The sequence below is a fragment of the Leucoraja erinacea genome, chromosome 4, assembly GCF_028641065.1.
Source record: "Leucoraja erinacea ecotype New England chromosome 4, Leri_hhj_1, whole genome shotgun sequence".
NCBI lineage: Eukaryota > Metazoa > Chordata > Chondrichthyes > Rajiformes > Rajidae > Leucoraja > Leucoraja erinaceus.
The window spans coordinates 28,649,350-28,667,829 of record NC_073380.1 but is presented as its reverse complement, the minus strand read 5'-3'; the positions used below and the strand labels follow the sequence as shown (position 1 = coordinate 28,667,829).

General features: G+C 46.4%; 1 protein-coding gene across 1 annotated transcript; it reads left to right on the top strand.

The window, feature by feature from the left end:
* The first annotated feature begins 6,854 nt into the window (after nucleotides 1–6,854).
* Nucleotides 6,855–12,330, top strand: chrac1 (chromatin accessibility complex subunit 1). Its single transcript, XM_055633905.1, has 3 exons — nucleotides 6,855–6,908; nucleotides 10,639–10,762; nucleotides 11,848–12,330. The coding sequence occupies exons 1-3, from the start codon at nucleotides 6,870–6,872 to the stop codon at nucleotides 12,006–12,008; spliced, it is 324 nt and encodes a 107-aa protein (XP_055489880.1). The 5' UTR covers nucleotides 6,855–6,869; the 3' UTR covers nucleotides 12,009–12,330.
* Nucleotides 12,331–18,480: the final 6,150 nt, after the last annotated feature.

Sequence of the window (18,480 nt, the reverse complement as noted above, 5' to 3'; positions counted from 1 at the left end):
AAATTTTTGCCATCGGTTTATCGTACAATAATTTTACCCATGTTATAAAATACGCTCCCATATTAAATTTTTGCAGTACTTTATATGTATTGCCACTCTACCTGATCAAATGCTTTCTCTGCATCCAAAGAAATAATCGATAGATCTTCTTCCTCTACTTTATGCGAGTACATTATATTAAACAGGCGTCTCAAATTATTAAATGAGTATCTTTTCGGTATAAACCCTGTTTGATCAGGGTTTATCAATTTACTAATATATTTGCTTAATCTTCTTGCAAGTCTGTATTTTCTGGTCTGTATTTAAAAGAGATATAGCTCTGTATGAGCCCGGATCTTCTAAATCTTTATCTTTTTTTGGAATAAGCGTAATAGTTGATTCTGTTAGTGTTTCAGGTAGTTTGTTTTCTTTAAAAGCGTGGGAGTATAAATTAAATAAATAAGGGGTCGTTATCTCATGGAATTTTTTATAAAATTAATTACTAAAACCATCTGGTCCTGGTGTCTTACCATTTTTCAACGATTTTATTGTTTCACCTATTTCTTCGATTGGAATTTGAGCTCCAAGTTCCTCTTGTTCCAAAAGGTCCAGTTTGGGAAGATTACAGTTATCTAATTTTTTTTTAATTTTACTATCTTCTATTTTAATTTTAGATGTGTATAAATTTTGGTAAAATTGAGCAAATCTATTATTATCTTTAGGTATTAGTAATTCACCTTTCTCTGATTTAATTTTAGTTATAGTATTTTCCTTTTCTTTTTTTTTCAATTGGCGAGCTAAAAGCTTATGTGGTTTGTCACCAAACTTAAAATGTTCCTGTTTTGTAATTTGGAATAGTCTTATTACTCTTGCTGATAAAATTCGATTAAGTTTAAGTTTCAGTAATATTATCTTATTGTGTTTATCTGTCGTGGAATCTTTAGCATTATCTAACTCTAACTGTCTGATTTCTTGTTCTAACAACATTTGTTCTCTTATTCTTTTTATTTTGAAAACTTTGATATGAAATTATAATTCCTCTAATAAATGCCTTAAAAGTTTCCCATAATAAAGAAGGCGAGGTACCTGGTGTATCATTTGTATCCAAAAAAAGTTTCATTTGTTGTTTTAAATATTGATAGCCTTGTAAGTCATTTAAAATATGTGTATTAAACCTCCAAAAAGATTTTTTACCTGGCATTCCCTCAAATTTTACTGACAATGTCAACGGAGAGTGATCTGAGATACTACTAATGTGGAATGTTGGATTGATTGTATATGGCATTAATTTCATATCTACAAAAAAATAATCAATTCTTGAATAAGTTTTATGTACCGAAGAGTAAAACGAGTATTCCCTTCCAACTGGATTAGCAGATCTCCGTACATCTATTATATTAGTATTTTTTATATATGTATTTATGAGTTCACTAGTCTTAGATTTTAAATTACTCCTCCTTTGTTTTGGTGATTTATCTAGATATGAATCTAAAACACAGTTGAAGTCTATTATCACATTTTGGTAATTAAATTCTGATATTATATCTATAATTTTATCAAAAAATTGGGGGTTGTCAAAATTCGGAGCGTAAATATTTATCATAGTTAGTGGGGTTGCATAAATTTCTCCTGAAACTATAATATACCTTCTTTTTATCTGATATAGTATTCTTTAATTTAAAAGGTATAGCTTTTCGAATAAGAATAGCTGTACCTCTAGATTTAGAAGTAAATGAGTAGTATGTTTGGCCTATCCACTTCGCCTTTAATCTCATTTGTCTTTGTTGTTTCATGTGCGTTTCCTGCAAAAACATTATGTCGCTTTTCAAAGATTTTAGTTGGGCAAAAATTTTACCCCTCTTAATTGGTTCGTTGGTGCCCCTTATATTCCAACTCCAGAATGTAATTCCTCCATTCTTTATTTGTCTATCATCTTGCATTGTAAATCAAGATAGTATTCCTGAATCATATGGTGTAACCAAATACCTCAGAATTCTGGGAGTTGGGTGGTTATCCCAAGTTATTAGATTTATATTGCATCTCCTTCTTATAAAGTGCCTTAAAAAAAGAAAGAAAAAATGTGATATACAATTAATTACAAAAAAAATAAACAAATAAAGATCTTGATTGTGCTTAAAAAAAAAAAAGTGCTATTAAGATATCTAAGAAAAGATACCTTAAAGATTTTAGATTAGATTAGATTAGATAAAGACGAATAGCCATCAATGATGGCAAAAAATTTATAGTCCTCCGTGATGTTGTTATACATTGAGCTCCTCCCCCTTGGTAGAGCCTCATAAAAAGTTACATACCGTATCATATTTTGTCTTTTCTTATATGAATTTATCAAACCAGCACCAATGAAAGTCGAAAGAAATCAGGAAAAGACATAAGAAGTAAAAAAACAATATATAAAACACAACATGTACACGATTATATAAGTATACTAGACCAAGTGCAGACCCGTTGGGTCTGTTCCCCCAACATGCGGTTGTGGGGGGGGGGAGGCGGCATGCAGCGTCACACACTAACTACCCCCCCCCCCCGCACTCACGCTAATGGAGGGGAGGAGGGGGAGTGGGAGAGGAGGAGGAGAGAGGGGGAGAGAGAGAGGGAGTGCTGAGAGGGGGGTGAAATGAGGGGCAGGGGAGAGGTGGGGGGGGAGAGCGTAGGTGTGTGTGAAGGGGAGGGGGGTTTTAGTTGAGGGATGGTGGTGGAGGGGATGGAGGGGAGGAGGGGTGATTTCTTGTTCTAAAGAGAGAGAGGGGGGGGGGGAGGAGAGGAGAGGGGGGACGGGAGGGGGACGGGAGGGGGGAGTGGAGAGGGGGGAGAGGGGGGAGGAAATGAGGGGGGAGAGAGGAGAGGGGGGGAGGAGAGGAGAGAGGGGAGAGGAGGAGAGAGGAGGGGGGAGAGGGAGAAGGGGGTAAAGGAGGGGAGGAGAGGAGGAGAGAGGGAGGAGGGGGGGGTAGAGGAGGAGAAGGGGGGAGGAGGAGGGGGGAGGAGGAGGAGGAGAGGAGGAGAGAGGGGGGAGAGGAGGAGAGAGGGGGAGAGGAGGAGATGGAGAGAGGGTTAAGAGGGAGGGGGGAGAGGAGAGGGAGGGGGGGAGAGGAGAGGGAGGGGGGAGAGGAGAGGGGGGGGAGAGGAGAGGGGGGGGAGAGGAGAGGGGAGAGGAGAGGGAGGGGGAGAGGAGAGGGGAGGGGAGAGGAGAGGGAGAGGGGGGTGGGGTAGGGAGGAGGGGGAGAGAGGAGAGGGAGGGGGGAGAGGAGAGGGAACAAAAAAATAGGGAGAGGAGAGGAAGGGGGGGGGGGGGGGGAGAGGAGAGGAAGGGGGGGGGGGGGGGGGGGGATAGTGCCTTTTTACTTCAACCCAAACCCAAACAACCATTTGCAGGCAGTGCTTTTTTACCCCTAACCATATTTTCATTTTCAAACCAAATTAAGGGTACTCACTGTGCAGTAGACATTTGTCAGTGTCATTCAGAGCTCTGATTGAGGCACACCACTTGCAGAGACTAATTGAGGCACACCACTTGCAGAGACTAATTGAGGCACACCACTTCCTGGCTTTATAGTCCCTCCAGCAGGGGCAGCAGAGAGAATGGGGAATTTTGTAAAAACATTAATATCTCTGTCAATTTTCATCGACGGGAAAAATCCTCGGCACACATGCGGCGGAGGGGGGCTCTGAGCGAGGTGGCCAAAAATGACGCCATAGGTTGCGGCGTACTCTCGGAAATCGCAGCACAGAAAGCCAAAACCGGTCAAGAACAGACTTTTAGTAATATAGATATGTCTTTCCAACTTATCTAATCTTAATCTAATCTAAACTTTACAATACAGTATATATCCACCCAGGATTCTTACATAATATCCCATTCTTTAACTACCATACAAGCAGGCACCAACACCATACAAGCTGGAAGTTTTGGGGAAAATAATTGAGACCATCCGCACCTGCGCAGTTGGGGGAAGCCGGTGTCGCAGTAGTGACGCAAAATGACCCTGTCCCTCCGCGCATGCGCAGTGGGCCCGGGCGGGTTCAGATCTCCATTTGCACTCCACACAATCACCTCGATGCCTCGTGTCTACCAAAGATCCTAGGTGTCTACTCCACGTAAGTAGTGGAATATTGCGTTGCGGGAGTGCCCGTTTCTCCAGGCTGGAGCGGGGGGGGGGGGGGGGGGGGGGGGGGCTTTGCATCGGTGTCTTTGGCGCGGAAACCGGAGCCTCACTGCGTGGGAGGGAGAGAGAGGTTAAAGGGAGGGAGGGAGGGAGGGGGAGGGAGGGGGGGAGAGAGGGGAAGGGGGGAAGAGAGAGAGATGGGGGGGAGAGGGAGAGGGGAGGGACCCGCTGAGGGGGGAGGGGGGGAGAGGGGAGATGGGGATAAAGGAGGAGGGGGGAGGAGAGGGAAAGGGGGATTATCTTTGGTCAGATTACAAAATTAAGGTAGGTTTTAGAACAATTATATTTTCTCCTCCATATGAATAATAACAAACAATTGGAACTACTTTCTTTTCCTTGATAGCAATACAGAAAAATATGTATTCCATAGTTTGCAACTTTCATTTTGCATCATATTTTTATGTGCACACACTAACACAGTCAAACAGTAACAGCCAATTAAATCAACACACAAAACATTTTCTGAAAAAAGGTTTTATTTACACAGTATTTTATTTGCAGTGATGCTCCTTTATAATATTTTACATAACATTTTACAGTACAACTTGATTATTAAAACAAGGACAGCTTCAATTCTTGATTTTTTTAAATGTATACAACAATGAAGCCAATCATCCCATTCCAACCACTCATTACTCTTGACTCAACCAAAATTATTTCTGGTTATTACCTGCCTTCTCTCGATAATTCCCGATATTTTGGATCTTTAAATCTCCACGGCAAATGTCAGCTGTTCACGTCCGCTGTTTTACTACCTTCAGTTCCCTCTTGTAATTACCTTACTTTCTATCTTTTCTTTTGCCTGAAAATTTAGGTCGCAGTGCTTCACGGTCACCCCGACTAGCACAGAAAATTTCAGCTCAAAAATCGGCCGTTTTCCATGTTTTTAACGGGTGGGAAAGTGCGTGTTTCCCCATTCACTAACATGTACCGAACTGACATATGTCCTCCAGTTAAAATTTTCGGTCACGTGAGGGGGGAATCTACGCTCATTTGACATTTGGTGAAATCACCCTATATGTCCGAATGACTTGCAGATGCTGGTTTACACCGAAGATAGACACAAAATGCTGGAGTAACTCAGCTGGTCAGGCAGCATCTTTGGAGAGAAGGAATGGGTGACGTTTTGAATTCTGAAGAAGGGTCTCGACCTGAAACATCACCTGTTCCATCTCTCCAAAGATGCTGCCTGATCCGCTCAGTTAGTCCAGCGATTTGTGTCTATCTTCCAGCAGTTTAAAAAAAAATAAAAGCGGAAATCCAAAAACATTAGGGAAGAGAGGAATTTTTAAAAACAATTTGCTAGCAGTGTTGAATAAGTTCTTAGCAACAATGTGCTGGATTGCAAACTCCCTGCTTCCTCAACACTGACCGTCTCCCTCGGTACCGCAGCGCCATCACTGTCCGTCCCCGGTAACTGCAGCGCCCCTACTGTCCATCCCCGGTAACTGCAGCGCCATCACTGTCCGTCCCCGGGCCCGCAGCGCCCCTACTGTCCGTCCCCGGTAACTGCAGCGCCCCCACTGTCCGTCCCCGGGCCCGCAGCGCCCCTACTGTCCGTCCCCGGTAACTGCAGCGCCATCACTGTCCGTCCCCGGTAACTGCAGCGCCCCTACTGTCCGTCCCCGGTAACTGCAGCGCCATCACTGTCCGTCCCCGGGAACCGCAGCGCCCCTACTGTCCGTCCCCGGTAACTGCAGCGCCCCCACTGTCCGTCCCCGGGCCCGCAGCGCCCCTACTGTCCGTCCCCGGTAACTGCAGCGCCATCACTGTCCGTCCCCGGTAACTGCAGCGCCACCACTGTCCGTCCCCGGTAACTGCAGCGCCATCACTGTCCGTCCCCGGGCCCGCAGCGCCCCTACTGTCCGTCCCCGGTAACTGCAGCGCCCCCACTGTCCGTCCCCGGGCCCGCAGCGCCCCTACTGTCCGTCCCCGGTAACTGCAGCGCCACCACTGTCCGTCCCCGGCCCCGCAGCGCCCCTACTGTCCGTCCCCGGTACAGCGCGCCATCACTGTCCATCCCCGGTAACTGCAGCGCCCCTACTGTCCGTCCCCGGTAACTGCAGCGCCACCACTGTCCATCCCCGGTAACTGCAGCGCTCCTACTGTCCGTCCCCGGTAACTGCAGCGCCATCACTGTCCGTCCCCGGGCCCGCAGCGCCCCTACTGTCCGTCCCCGGTAACTGCAGCGCCACCACTGTCCGTCCCCGGTAACTGCAGCGCCATCACTGTCCGTCCCCGGTAACTGCAGCGCCCCTACTGTCCGTCCCCGGTACCGCAGCGCCCCTACTGTCCGTCCCCGGTACCGCAGCGCCATCACTGTCCGTCCCCGGGCCCGCAGCGCCCCTACTGTCCGTCCCCGGGCCCGCAGCGCCCCTACTGTCCGTCCCCGTTACCGCAGCGCCCCTACTGTCCGTCCCCGTTACCAGACCCAAACCCAAAGCATAATGTACCTTCGATCTTCCAGCATCTGCAGTTCCTTCTTAATAACTGAGAACTTATTGGAGAATCTATTACAATCAAAAAGTGCGCATTGTTAACTTACTATAAAATAGTTAATCATGAACTGGTTATCAGGCTGAGTTTAAAGTTATGAATAGATTCCGCCCCCTCCCATCTCCAGCAGTTGGTACAATCCACCCGACGGGACGATACCAACTCCCTCACGCTAATGGGGAATGCGAAGTATTTATGAACAGTTAATAGTTGATGAACAGTTCTGCTTTGTTCGGGGTTTTCTTCGGGAGAGTAGGTGCAGTGCAGATGCGGGATATTTTGTAGTCTCGTGCAAAGATCTTATAGCGAAGATCTTTGGTCTCGTGTTTGTTGGGGGTGGGTGGGGTGGGATGTTGTTGAGCAGTGACGAGCTATCCCCCCCCGGGGCGGTGGTGGGCGGGCCCGAGCCGGCAAGATGGCGGCGGGGAGCGCGGCGTCGCGAACGGGTCTGCGGTTCCCCCGCGCGCCTGGAGCCCCCCCCCCGGGCCTGTGGTCGCGCTGGTCAACAGGGGGCCCGTGTTGGGGCCTCAACTCATCGGGGTCTGATCCCCGGGCCTGTGGTGGGGCCTCGGGTCAACGGGGGCTGATCCCCGGGCCTGGTGGTGGGGGGGTCTGGGGCCTGGTGTTAACGGGGTCTGATACCCGGGCCTGTGGTGGGGCCTCGGGCCTGTGGTGGGGCCTGGGGTTAACGGGGTCTGATCCCCGGGCCTGTGGTGGGGCCTCGGGTTAGCGGGCCTGATCCCCGGGCCTGTGGTGGGGCCTTGGGTCTACAGTTGATTATCATAGTGAAAGGCCTGGATAGAGTGGATGTGAAGCAGGGGATGTTTTCACTAGTGGGAAGAGTCGAGGACCAGAGGAAAGAGGAGGTCGGGTCCGCAGCATCTCCGGCCTCTGACCTGTAGATCCCGGGCTTGCGGTGGATCCTCCGACTCTCTTCTCCACGGGGCCTGAGTTGGGGCCCACGGGACCATATTGGCTGTACATACTCCTACCGAGTAATAGAAGGCCTAGATCGAGTGGATGTGCAGAGATGTTTCCACTAGGACATATCTTTAGTCTGTCGGAAGGAAATGCGGATGCTGGTTTGCACTGAAGATAGACACAGAAATGCTGGAGTAACTCAGCGGGAACAGGTCATCTCTGGAGAGAAGGAATGGGTGACGTTTCGAGTCGAAATCTTTCCTCGGACTAATAGCCGGCGAGAGGGAACCAAGAAATATGAAAAATTCAGATTCAATTGTTGAGTAGAGTGACAGCCGCCGGGAAGAAGCTGTTCCTGGACCTGCTGGTCCGGCAACGTAGAGACCTGTAGCGCCTCCCAGATGGTAGGAGGGTAAACAGTCCATGGTTGGGGTGAGAGCAGTCCTTGGCAGACAACGCTTGCTTTGGACAGACTCAATGGAGGGGAGCGAGGAACCGGTGACGCGTAGGGCAATTTTCACCACCGGGCGGGTAGGCAGCTTTTGAGGTGTGCCAGGACCAGCCGCTCGAATGTGTAGCGGTAGAAGTTCACCAGGATCTGAGGAGACAGATGGACCTTCTTCAGTCTCCTCAGGAAGAAGAGACGCTGGTGAGCCTTCTTGATCAGAGTTGAGGTATTGTGGGTCCAAGAGAGGTAATCGGAGATGTTAACACCCAGGAACCTGAAGCTAGAAACACGTTCCACCGTCCCGTTAATGTGGATGGGGGTGTGCGTGCCGCCCCTGGACTTCCTGAAGTTTACAATGAGCTCCTTGGTCTTCTTGGAGTTAAGGGCCAGGTTGTTGTCAGCGCACCATGCTGCTAAATGCTGGACCTCCTCCCTGTAGGCCAACTCATCGTTGTTGCTGATGAGGCCAATCACCGTTGTATCATCTGCATACTTGATGATGGTGTTAGTACCATGTACAGGTGTGCAGTCATAGGTGAAGAGGGAGTAGAGGAGGGGGCTCAGTACACAGCCCTGTGGAACGCCGGTGTTCAGGGTGAGGGTTAAAGAGGTGTGCTTGTCTAACCTAACAGACTGTGGTCTGTTGGTTAGAGAGTCCAGTATCCAGTTGCAGAGGGAGGGGTCGATGCCCAGGTTACCGAGTTTGGTGGTTACACAGAAAAGCTGGAGAAACTCAGCGGGTGCAGCAGCATCTATGGAGCGAAGGAAATAGGCAACGTTTCGGGCCGAAACCCTTCTTCAGAAGTTTGGTGATCAGTTTAGATGGTATAATGGTGTTGAATGCTGAGTTGTAATCGATGAACAGCATTCTTACGTAAGTGTCTCTGTTGTCGAGGTGGGAGAGGGCGGAGTGAAGTGCCGTTGAGATGGCATCCTCCGTACTCCTGTTCTTGCGGTAGGCAAACTGATAGGGATCCAGTGTGGGGGGTAGGCAGCTTTTGAGGTGTGCCAGGACCAGCCTCTCGAAGCACTTGGTGATGATGGGGGTAAGTGCAACTGGGCGGAAGTCGTTGAGGCTTGCCGCAGTGGAGTGTTTTGGCACTGGCACGATGGAGGTGGTTTTAAGGCACGTGGGGACAACTGCTTGGGCAAGTGACAGGTTGAAGATGTCAGTCCAGACGTCTGTCAGCTGCGCAGCACAGGCCCCGAGCACGCGCCGGGGATGCCGTCAGGGCCAGCAGCCTTATGTGCATTAGTCCTACTCAGTGCCACGTATACGTCGTAGGGGGTGAGTGTGAGGGGTTGGTGATCGGCAGGGAGCACAGCCTTGATGGCTGTCTCTAGATTGTCCCTGTCGAAGCGGCCATAGAAGTGATTAAGCTCCTCAAGGAAGGAGGCGTCGCTGGATGTGGGGGTGGTGTTGTAGGGTCTATAGTCCGTGATGGCCTGGATGCCTTGCGACATGCGTCGGGGGTCGGAGTTGTACATAGAACAAATTAAAGGTATACAAAAAAAGCTGGAGAAACTCAGCAGGTGAGGTGGAATCTACGGAGAGGAGGAATAGGCAACGTTTTGGGTCAAATCCTTCTTCAAAAACCCGCCGAAATTGTCAATTTTTGCGCTGTAAATAATTATAGAAAACGGGATAAGCGTGAGAGACATTTAGCCTACTTCAGAATTCCAAAAGTGAGGAGAAATGACGGCAGATAGAAGCGAGAGCTGAAGGGACAACAACAGCCAAAGTGCTTGGCGTACATTGGCCGTTTGCTCACTGCATTTCATCAACAGTAAGGTATTATTTGTGTTTTTTCTTGATTCCTTTGGCATCTAAAAAGTTTCAGAAGTGATAAATCTGGCTGTAAAATGTTAAAATCGCACAAGGTTCCCAAGTGAGTTTTTACATACAAAAAGAAAACGCCTCTGAAACAAAATTTACAGCCAGATTTATCACTTCTGAGACTTTTTAGATACCAAAGGAATCAAGATAAAACACAAATAATGCCTGACCGTTGATGAAAAGCAGTGAGCAAACGCGATATTTCCCAATATTTTCAATTATGATATCTGCACGGCCAATGTTTCCCAAGCACTTTAGCTGTTGTTGTCCCTTCCGCTCTCGCTTCTCTTTACATTCATTTCGCTTCAATTTTGGAATTCTGAAGTTGGGTAAATGTCTCTCATGCTTACCCCAATTTCCACATTTTTTTACAGCGCAAAAAATCAACGTTTTGGCGGTTTTTAACAGGTAGGAAAGTACGCGTTTCGTGTATAAACATATACCGCAAGCTGTGATGTCCTCCTGATGGATTGAGTGGCTCCGTGCGTCAAGCCCTATGACCCAGTGACCTTACGTGCACCCCCCCCCCCCCCCCCCATCCAAAAAGTGAAACTCAACAGGACGGTGAAACTAATATGTTGACTAGGGTGGGGGAGTGACAGAGGGGTGGAAGGGTTACTTGAAATTCCCAACTTTAATTGTTCTATTGTTTTAATTCTTAAATGTTCTTGCATATTTGCTTGAGCATTCGGTTTAGGACACAACCAGCTCCTTTTAAAATTGTATTTGTGATCTTTCCATTATAGCATCCTTAATTTTTTTTTATTGCATTTCAGGAATTATTTGTGCAACATCTTGCCACATATGCATACAAGAGCAACAGTTCTGAAAAAAAGGAGCTCACCTACAATGACCTAGCTGACTGTGTGGAGAACTGTGAAACATTCCAGTTTCTAGCTGGTCTGTATATTTCTATAACAATTAAATATGAGGAAAAAAATCCTTTTAGTGGGAAACATGGTTAAAGGGCAAGTTTCAGCATGGAAAAACATTGACATCCCTTGCCTGGACTTCCAAAATAAATTGACAAACTTCTGCTCAGAAGCTTAAGATGGATTCGAATTTATCAGAACGACCAGAAAACAATAGAGACCTATTCAGAAGGAGTTTTGCTATGATGGTGGATCGATGAATGGTCCCCTGGGGATTGTTGTTAAGAAGCTTGCTCCCATTTTACATTAATGTCTTGAATTCAGTCATGATGTTGTATGTCAAAGAAACAGTCTTCTGGTGCACATGTCTATAACAATCATCATGCTTATCTGTATCTAATCCCACTTGCCCGCAATAATTCCATAGTCCTCTATGCCCTGCTCATTCAAGCATGTTTCCAGATGCCTCTTGAGTATTGTTACAAAGCACTATTGTTCTAGCAGCTTATTCCAGATACCAACTACTCTATGTAAAAAAATTAACCTCTCAGATCTCTTAATCATCATTCTTTTCATCATAAACCACTTAGATACCCCTACTATGGGAAACAATACGAGGTCTCAACCGTATCATAATTTGAAATACCTCTGTCATACCAACTCTCAGCCACCTTTGCACCATGTAAAGTAGCCAATCTCTCCTGATAACCCAAACCCTCCAATCCACCAACATCCTTGTGAATCTTTTCTATATGCTCTCTAGAGTATTGCATTCTTCACACAGTGGCAACCAATACTCACAAGTGTGGCCCAACTGAAGTTTTCTATAACTGCAACATGACATCTCAACTCTTATACTCAGTGCCTTGGCCAACAAAGGTATGCAATATGCCGTCTCTCACAGCTGGTTACCAGGATGCAGTAGATGTTGATAAAACTGCATGTATTGCCTTTCCTGTAATTGATGAGAAGATTGATATTTCAAAAAACATTGAGTCATGCGTAGTGTTACATATGGTCAGGTTTCATAAAGATCCACCACTAAAAGTGAATTAAGATTTAATCTGGTGATAATAAAATGCATTTGATACATTTCAAATGTCATTGTTACAGATATTTTACCAAAAAAGATCTTGGCAAGTGAATATCTGAAGATGCTCGAGGAAGAGAAAGATGGAGTTGGTGGTGCTGAAGCGGATGGTGATAATGAAAATGATGAAGATGATGATGATGAGGAGGAAGAGGATGAAGATGAAGATGAAAACGAGTCCTAAGGAATACCATTTCACCATACCAACTTGTTCAAGATTGTATAGAGCAAGAAGAATTTAAAAATAATACAATACTGTTGAGCATTGAGCAAATTTGCCGCAAGTTTACATGTGCATAATTTCTAAATTCCATAAAATTAGCCACTATGAAGAGGAGATGGGAAGTCTGTGGTTAGTGTTCAGTTTCTTCCGTTCATTGAAGGGAAGATGTCTTTTTCTGAAGATTCTTTCTTGTTTGATATTAATGACAATGGCAAACAATATAAAATGTATATATGTGATATATACTTTTGTATATTTGAAAAATAAATGTTACCCTCCAGAATTTGGTTCATTACTGTGAAAGTGGATGAAATATAGGCTGATCCAGAAGATTAGGATGCAGCTGGATCTATGGTGACTTAGTAGATTGTGTTCAGAATTGGGCCACCCATGGAGGGCAGCGGTGGGTGTTGTACCAACTGGAGGTCTGTGCCCAGTGGTGTTCCACAGGGATCTATTGGACATAGATAGATAGACACAAACTGCTGGAGCAAATCAGCGGGTCCGGCAGCATCTCTGGATAAAAAGGATGGGTGACATTTCGGGTTGGAACCCAGCCTGACCTGCTGAGTTACTCCAGCACTTTGTGTCCATCTTTGGTATAAACCAGCAACTTCTTTTCTTTGTTTCCATGTAAGTGTAGATGGTTTGGTTATAAATATTTGCAGATAACAAATTGGAGGAGTTACATACAATGAGAAAGGCCATCAGAGGTTATAGCAAGATATTGATCAATTACTGAAAGATGGCAGATGGAGATTAATCCAAGCAAATGTGAGGTATTGCTCACTGGGAGGCTGAATCTCAGGGGAAAGTATACGGTTAATGGTAAGACACCAAATATAATTGATGCACAGAGAAATCTTGGGGTCCAAAGACAGATCCCTGAAAGTGGTAACAAAAATAAATAGAGTAATAAATAAGGCACATGCTAAGCTTGCCTTCAATGTTAGGGACAAAGATAGAGCACAAAAAGCTGGAGAAACACAGCAGGACAGGCAGCATCTCTGGAGAGAAGGATATTAATGGGTAACATTTTGGGTCGAGATCCTTCTGCAGACTGATAAGGGATAAAGGAAACGAGAAATATAGACCATGATGTAAAGAGATGAACAATGAATGAAAGATATGCAAAAAAAGTAATGATGAAGGAAACGGGCCATTGTTAGCTGTTTGTTGGGTGAAAAACGAGAAGCTCGTGCAACTTGGGTAGGGGAGGGGTAGAGGGAATGCTGGGGTTACAAAGTTAGGTAAATCAAAATACTGCAGGGCTAAGCTGCCTCACTGACAATGGAGGAGACCTAGGACAGAAAGGTCTGTTGGAATGAGAAGGAGAATTAAGGTGTTTAGCAACCAGGAGATCAGGTAGGTTCAGGCAGACTGAGCGAAGGTGTTGAACGAAACGATTGCCCAGTCTACGTTTGATCTCGCCGATGTACCAGTCCACATTTGAACAACGGATATAGTAGATGAGGTTGGAGGAGGTACAAGTGAACCTCTGCCTAACCTGAAAGGACTGATGGGGTCCCTGGACAGAGTTGAGGGAGGAGGTATAGGGACAGGTGTTGCATCTTCTGTGAATGCTGGGAAGGTACCCTGGGAGGGGGTGGGAATGGATGAATGAACCAGGGAATTACGGAGGGAGCGGTCTCTGGAAGGTGGTGGAGATGGGAAGATGTGACTAGTGTCGAGATTCCTTTGGCGATGGTGAACATTTCAGAGAATGATGTGTTATATGCGACGGCTGATGGGGTGAAAGTTAAGGACTATGGGGTCTCTGTTGTGATTAGGTGGAGGGGGAACAAGGTTGGAGCTGCTGGGTACCAAGGAGGCACAAGTGAGGGCCTCATCTATGACGGGAGAGGGGAACCCGCCCCTCCCCGTTCCATAAAGAATGAGGACATCTTGGATGTCCTGGTATGGAACACCTCATTTTGGGTGCAGATGCGGCGTAGACAGAGGAATTTGGAGTAGGGGGATAGAGTGTGCAGGAAGCAGGGTGGGAAGAAGTGTCAAGATAATTGTGGGAGTCCGTGGGTTTGTAATAGACATCAGTTGATAGTGATGGGGACTGTGAGATCAAGAACGGGGAGGGAGGTGTCAGATGGTCCAAGTAAATTTGAGTGCAGGATGGAAGTTGGTGAAGTCCATGAGCTGCATGGGTGCAGGATTCGTTTGGGGCATTGAGTTAGTCGTGGACGTCATGATGCAACTTTGTAGGACTTTGGTTAGGAAATATTTGGAGTATTGCATTGCTCTATCACAGGAAGGATGTGCAGGCTTTGGAGAGGGACCACTTTGTAGGACTTTGGTTAGGAAATATTTGGAGTATTGCATTGCTCTATCACAGGAAGGATGTGCAGGCTTTGGAGAGGGACCAAAATGCCTCCAGAATTGAAAGGCATTAATGAAGGAGAGGTTGGACAGACTTGGATTGTTTTCTCTGAGGGGAGATGTGGTAAGAATATATAATCTTGAGGAACCTAGAGTAGACAGATCCCTTTTCCCAGTGAGGAAAAGTAGAGGGCATATCTTTAAAGTCAGGAAAGGTTTGAAGGAAGAGAGCAGAGTAAGATTGCAGTCTATCTTTTCACCCTTATTTCTGTCTAAAACGTTTTATTTTGGAGGTTTAATCTTTTTTATGGAGGGGGGGGGGGGGGGGGGGGGGCGGAGGGAGAAACTATTCATCCCAGTCCTACCTGGTCGGAGATGCGGTTTTCCTCCGAATCGCATCTTCGTCCTTTCCATGTGGCCTACCATCGAACTAGAGCGGTGTTTCCTGCCGGGACCACAGCTTCGGGGGCGGCGCAGCGCTGGGACACCAACACGGAGCAGACGATGCCTTACTGGGTCGTCGTGCGGTAAGCTCTGGAGTGCCGTGACCGCCGACTCCAACATCGCGGAGCTGTGGCTGCGGAGCGTCCAGCCGCGGGCGGGCGGCGCTGGATTTAAAACGCCGCGGAGCCTGGGATCCGAGATCGCCAGAATCGGAGCTCCAAGGACTTCGGGTGCCGGAGTCTCTGGGGAAGGAGCAGCTGCTCCAGACATTCGAAGCCGCTGCGGAGTGTTCACCCGATGCCGGAGTTACAGCTTCCCGGCAAGAGGGCCTGAAAACATCGGACTGGCTGAGTTGGCCACAAATAGGCCCTCGGGTGGACTATGAGTAGCAGGAGAACTAGACTTTTTGGTGCCTTCCCTCACAGTGGATTCTGCTGTGGGGGGACGTTTCATGTTGAATCCTATAATGTATTGTGTCTTTTTTTATTTTTTTATTTTATATGGATGTATGGAAATCTAATTTCTTCTCTGTAAAGCACTTTGGCTTCAACGTGATTTGATTTAAAAGTGCTATATAAATAAAAATTATTTACTTACTAACTTATAAGAGTAGCAGGTGCTTGGAATGCTCTGCCAGGTGAGGAGGTAGAGGCAGGTTCCCATGCACCCTATTCCTTCCTGGGGTCCCAGTTCCCATGATCCTGTCAACTCCCATGATACACAAGTGGGTGGTTTTGCAGATAGTTAAGATGGTTGTGAAAAATTGCAGCAGGATCTTGATCGATTGTCTAGGTGGGCTGAAGAATGGTTGATGGAATTTAATACAGAGAAATGTGAGGCGTTGTATTTTGGGAAGTTTAACATGTGCAGGGTCGACACATTGAATGGTAGGGTTCTAGGAAGTGTTGTAGAGCAGAGGGATCTAGGAGTGCAGGTGTATTGTTCCTTGAAGGTGGAGTCGCAGGTAAATTGGGTGGTCAAAAAGGCTTTTGGCACATTGCCTTCATCAGTCAGATTATTATAGAAATTGGAATGTCCTGTTGCAGTTGTATAAGACGTTGGTGCGGCCACATTTAAAGTATTGTGTACAGTTCTGAGCACAATGCTATAGGAAAGATGTCAAGCTGGAAAGGGAAGATTTACGAGGATATTGCCAGGACTAGAGGGTCTGAGCTATCGGGAGAGGTTGAGTAGGCTGGGACTCTTCCATGAAGCACAGGAGGGACAAGGGTTGATCTTATAGAGGTGTATAAAATCATGAGAGGAATAGATTGTGTAGATGCACAGCATCTCTTGCCCAGAGCAGGTGAATTGAGGACCAGTGGGCATAGGTTTAAGGTGAAGTGGAAAATATTTAATATGAATCTGAGGGTAATATTTTCACACAGTTGAGCAGGAACTATCCCAACATTTAATAAATAGTTAAACAGGTAAATGTATAGGACAGGTTTGGAGGGGTATGGACCATGCGTGGGGCAGGTGGGACTAGTGTAGCTGAGACATGTGGGCAAGTTGGGCCGATGGTTCCACACTGTATCACTCTATGACATGAAACATACTTGCTTCACCTTCCTACTCCTTTAAAGCTTACATTGAAGTCCCTCTCTTCCCTGGGCCCTCACCCCAATGCACACCCATTTCTTCCATTATCTTAAATCTTGCCTTGCCCTTCATGGATCACAATGGATGGCTGTTAGCCTGTATCAATTGTTCACATAGATCTTCTGACTTGGTCACATCCTTGTACCTAATGAACGTTAATTCCCAAATTGTAGGGGCATAATAAAAGGTTGCAGATTATACAAAAATCATATATTCATATACAGATTGGTCAATAAGGTTAGAGCATATGGAATTGGGGTGTCTGGTACCTGTAGTGCAGCAGACTATTTGTCTGGCATAACCCATTTTGTACTCTATGAACTCAACTTGTTCATTTGGTATTATTTTTGAGTGGTACCTTGCTTGTCTATATGCTAGCCCATTTTTTAAGCCCTTTGTGGGGGGGGGCGTGGCAGGCCTTTTGCAGTGGGAAAATGTCTGCCTTTGTGTTAATAAAGGCGTGGCAGTAAGCACACCATGGCAGTGGATTTAAGTGGTACCTCACTCATCTATTTAGCACCCATTTTTTTGGCCCCTTGGGGGGGGGGGTTCCCCCAGGTCTACACGCAGCGGGTGGTACCCGCCAGACTCCCAATTCCGTTCATTTCAGGTGACCCCCTACACACTCCCATAGTCAGACATTGGTACGTAGTTCGTCTAACCTAATGTCTCTGGGTTGAAGGTCTATTTGGCATAGCTTGGAAATTGATTATTGGACAGAAAACAAGGAGTGGACATAAAGAGATCCTTCTCAAATCAAGAAGCTGCACTGCAGTGAAAGGTGCTGGGCTATCAGCTTTTCATCATCTTTATCAGCCATTTGGCTGTGGGGTTCATTACTAAACTTGGCGGGATTGAGTATGACAGAGGATGTGGAAAATGGAAGTGGTTATGTATGTGCTGTGCGAGTGGACAAGTATCCGATAAATGAAACATCACATTGAAAAAACGTAAACGTTTCCACTTTACTGCACATAACAGAAAAGCAGAGTATTTTTTTTAGATGGTGATGTCTGGTTTTGATGTTCGAAAGGACCCATGTGCCATTGTGTTCAAGTCACTGAAAGACTTGAACAGGAAGGGGAAAAGAAAAAGTGCTGGAGTATCTCAGCAGGTCAGGCAGCATCTGTGGAGGGAATGGAGATATTTCAGGTTGAATCACTTCAGATTCTGCCTGACCTGCTGAGTTCTCCACCACTTCTACAGGCAGCACAGTGGTGGAGTTGCTGCCTCACTGCACCAGAGACCCGGGTTCAGTCCTGACTGGGTGCTGTCTGTAGAGTTTGTATGTTCTCCCTGTAACCGTGTGGATTTTCTCCAGATGCTCCTGTTTCTTCTCACACTCCAAAGACTTGTAGGTTAATTGGCTTTGGTAAAATTCTTCCCGGTGTGTAGGATAGTGCTAGTGTATGAGGTGATCACTGGTCGGTGCGGGCTTGGTGGGCCAAGGACCTGTTTCCACGTTGTATCTCGATAAGATCAGTTAAACCATCAGTTTCTTGAACCATCTTACACAACCTGACCTCAGCACTAAGGACTTTGCACAACTAAGGTTGCACTATATACTTTGGCTTGTACTATTATGGCTTGGTTTACCTGGTGACCATACTCTCATGGCTGCTGTGAAGGAGTTCCAAGACTTCGGTCCAAAGATGCGGGAGCCCTGGTTGAAATTTACGAGTCATCCTTAAATACAGGAGAGGTGCCGGAAGACTGGAGGGTGGCAAATGTTGTATCTCTTTTCAAGAAGGGCTGCAGGGAAAATGCTGGGAACTATAGGCTGGTGAGCTTAACATCTGAAGTTCGTAAGTTACTGGAGAGTATTCCGAGGGATAGAATATATGGGCATTTAGATGGGCTGATTAGGGATAGTCGGCATGGTTTTTGTACGAGGGAGGTCGTGTCTCACAAATCTAATTGATTTTTTTCAAGGTGTGACCAAAAAGGTTGATGAAGGCAGAGCTGCAGATGTGTACATGGACTTCAGTAAGGCGTTGGACAAGGTTCCGTGTGGTAGGCTGCTCTGGAAGGTTAGATTGCATGGGATCCAAGG

Bases quoted from the DNA above. Each gene is read 5' to 3' on its own strand.
- chrac1 (XM_055633905.1), top strand. From the start codon at position 6,870: ATGAACAGTTCTGCTTTGTTCGGGGTTTTCTTCGGGAGA. The intron at 6,909-10,638 runs GTAGGTGCAGTG...ATTGCATTTCAG, and splicing joins TCGGGGTTTTCTTCGGGAGA to GAATTATTTGTGCAACATCT. The intron at 10,763-11,847 runs GTCTGTATATTT...TCATTGTTACAG, and splicing joins AACATTCCAGTTTCTAGCTG to ATATTTTACCAAAAAAGATC.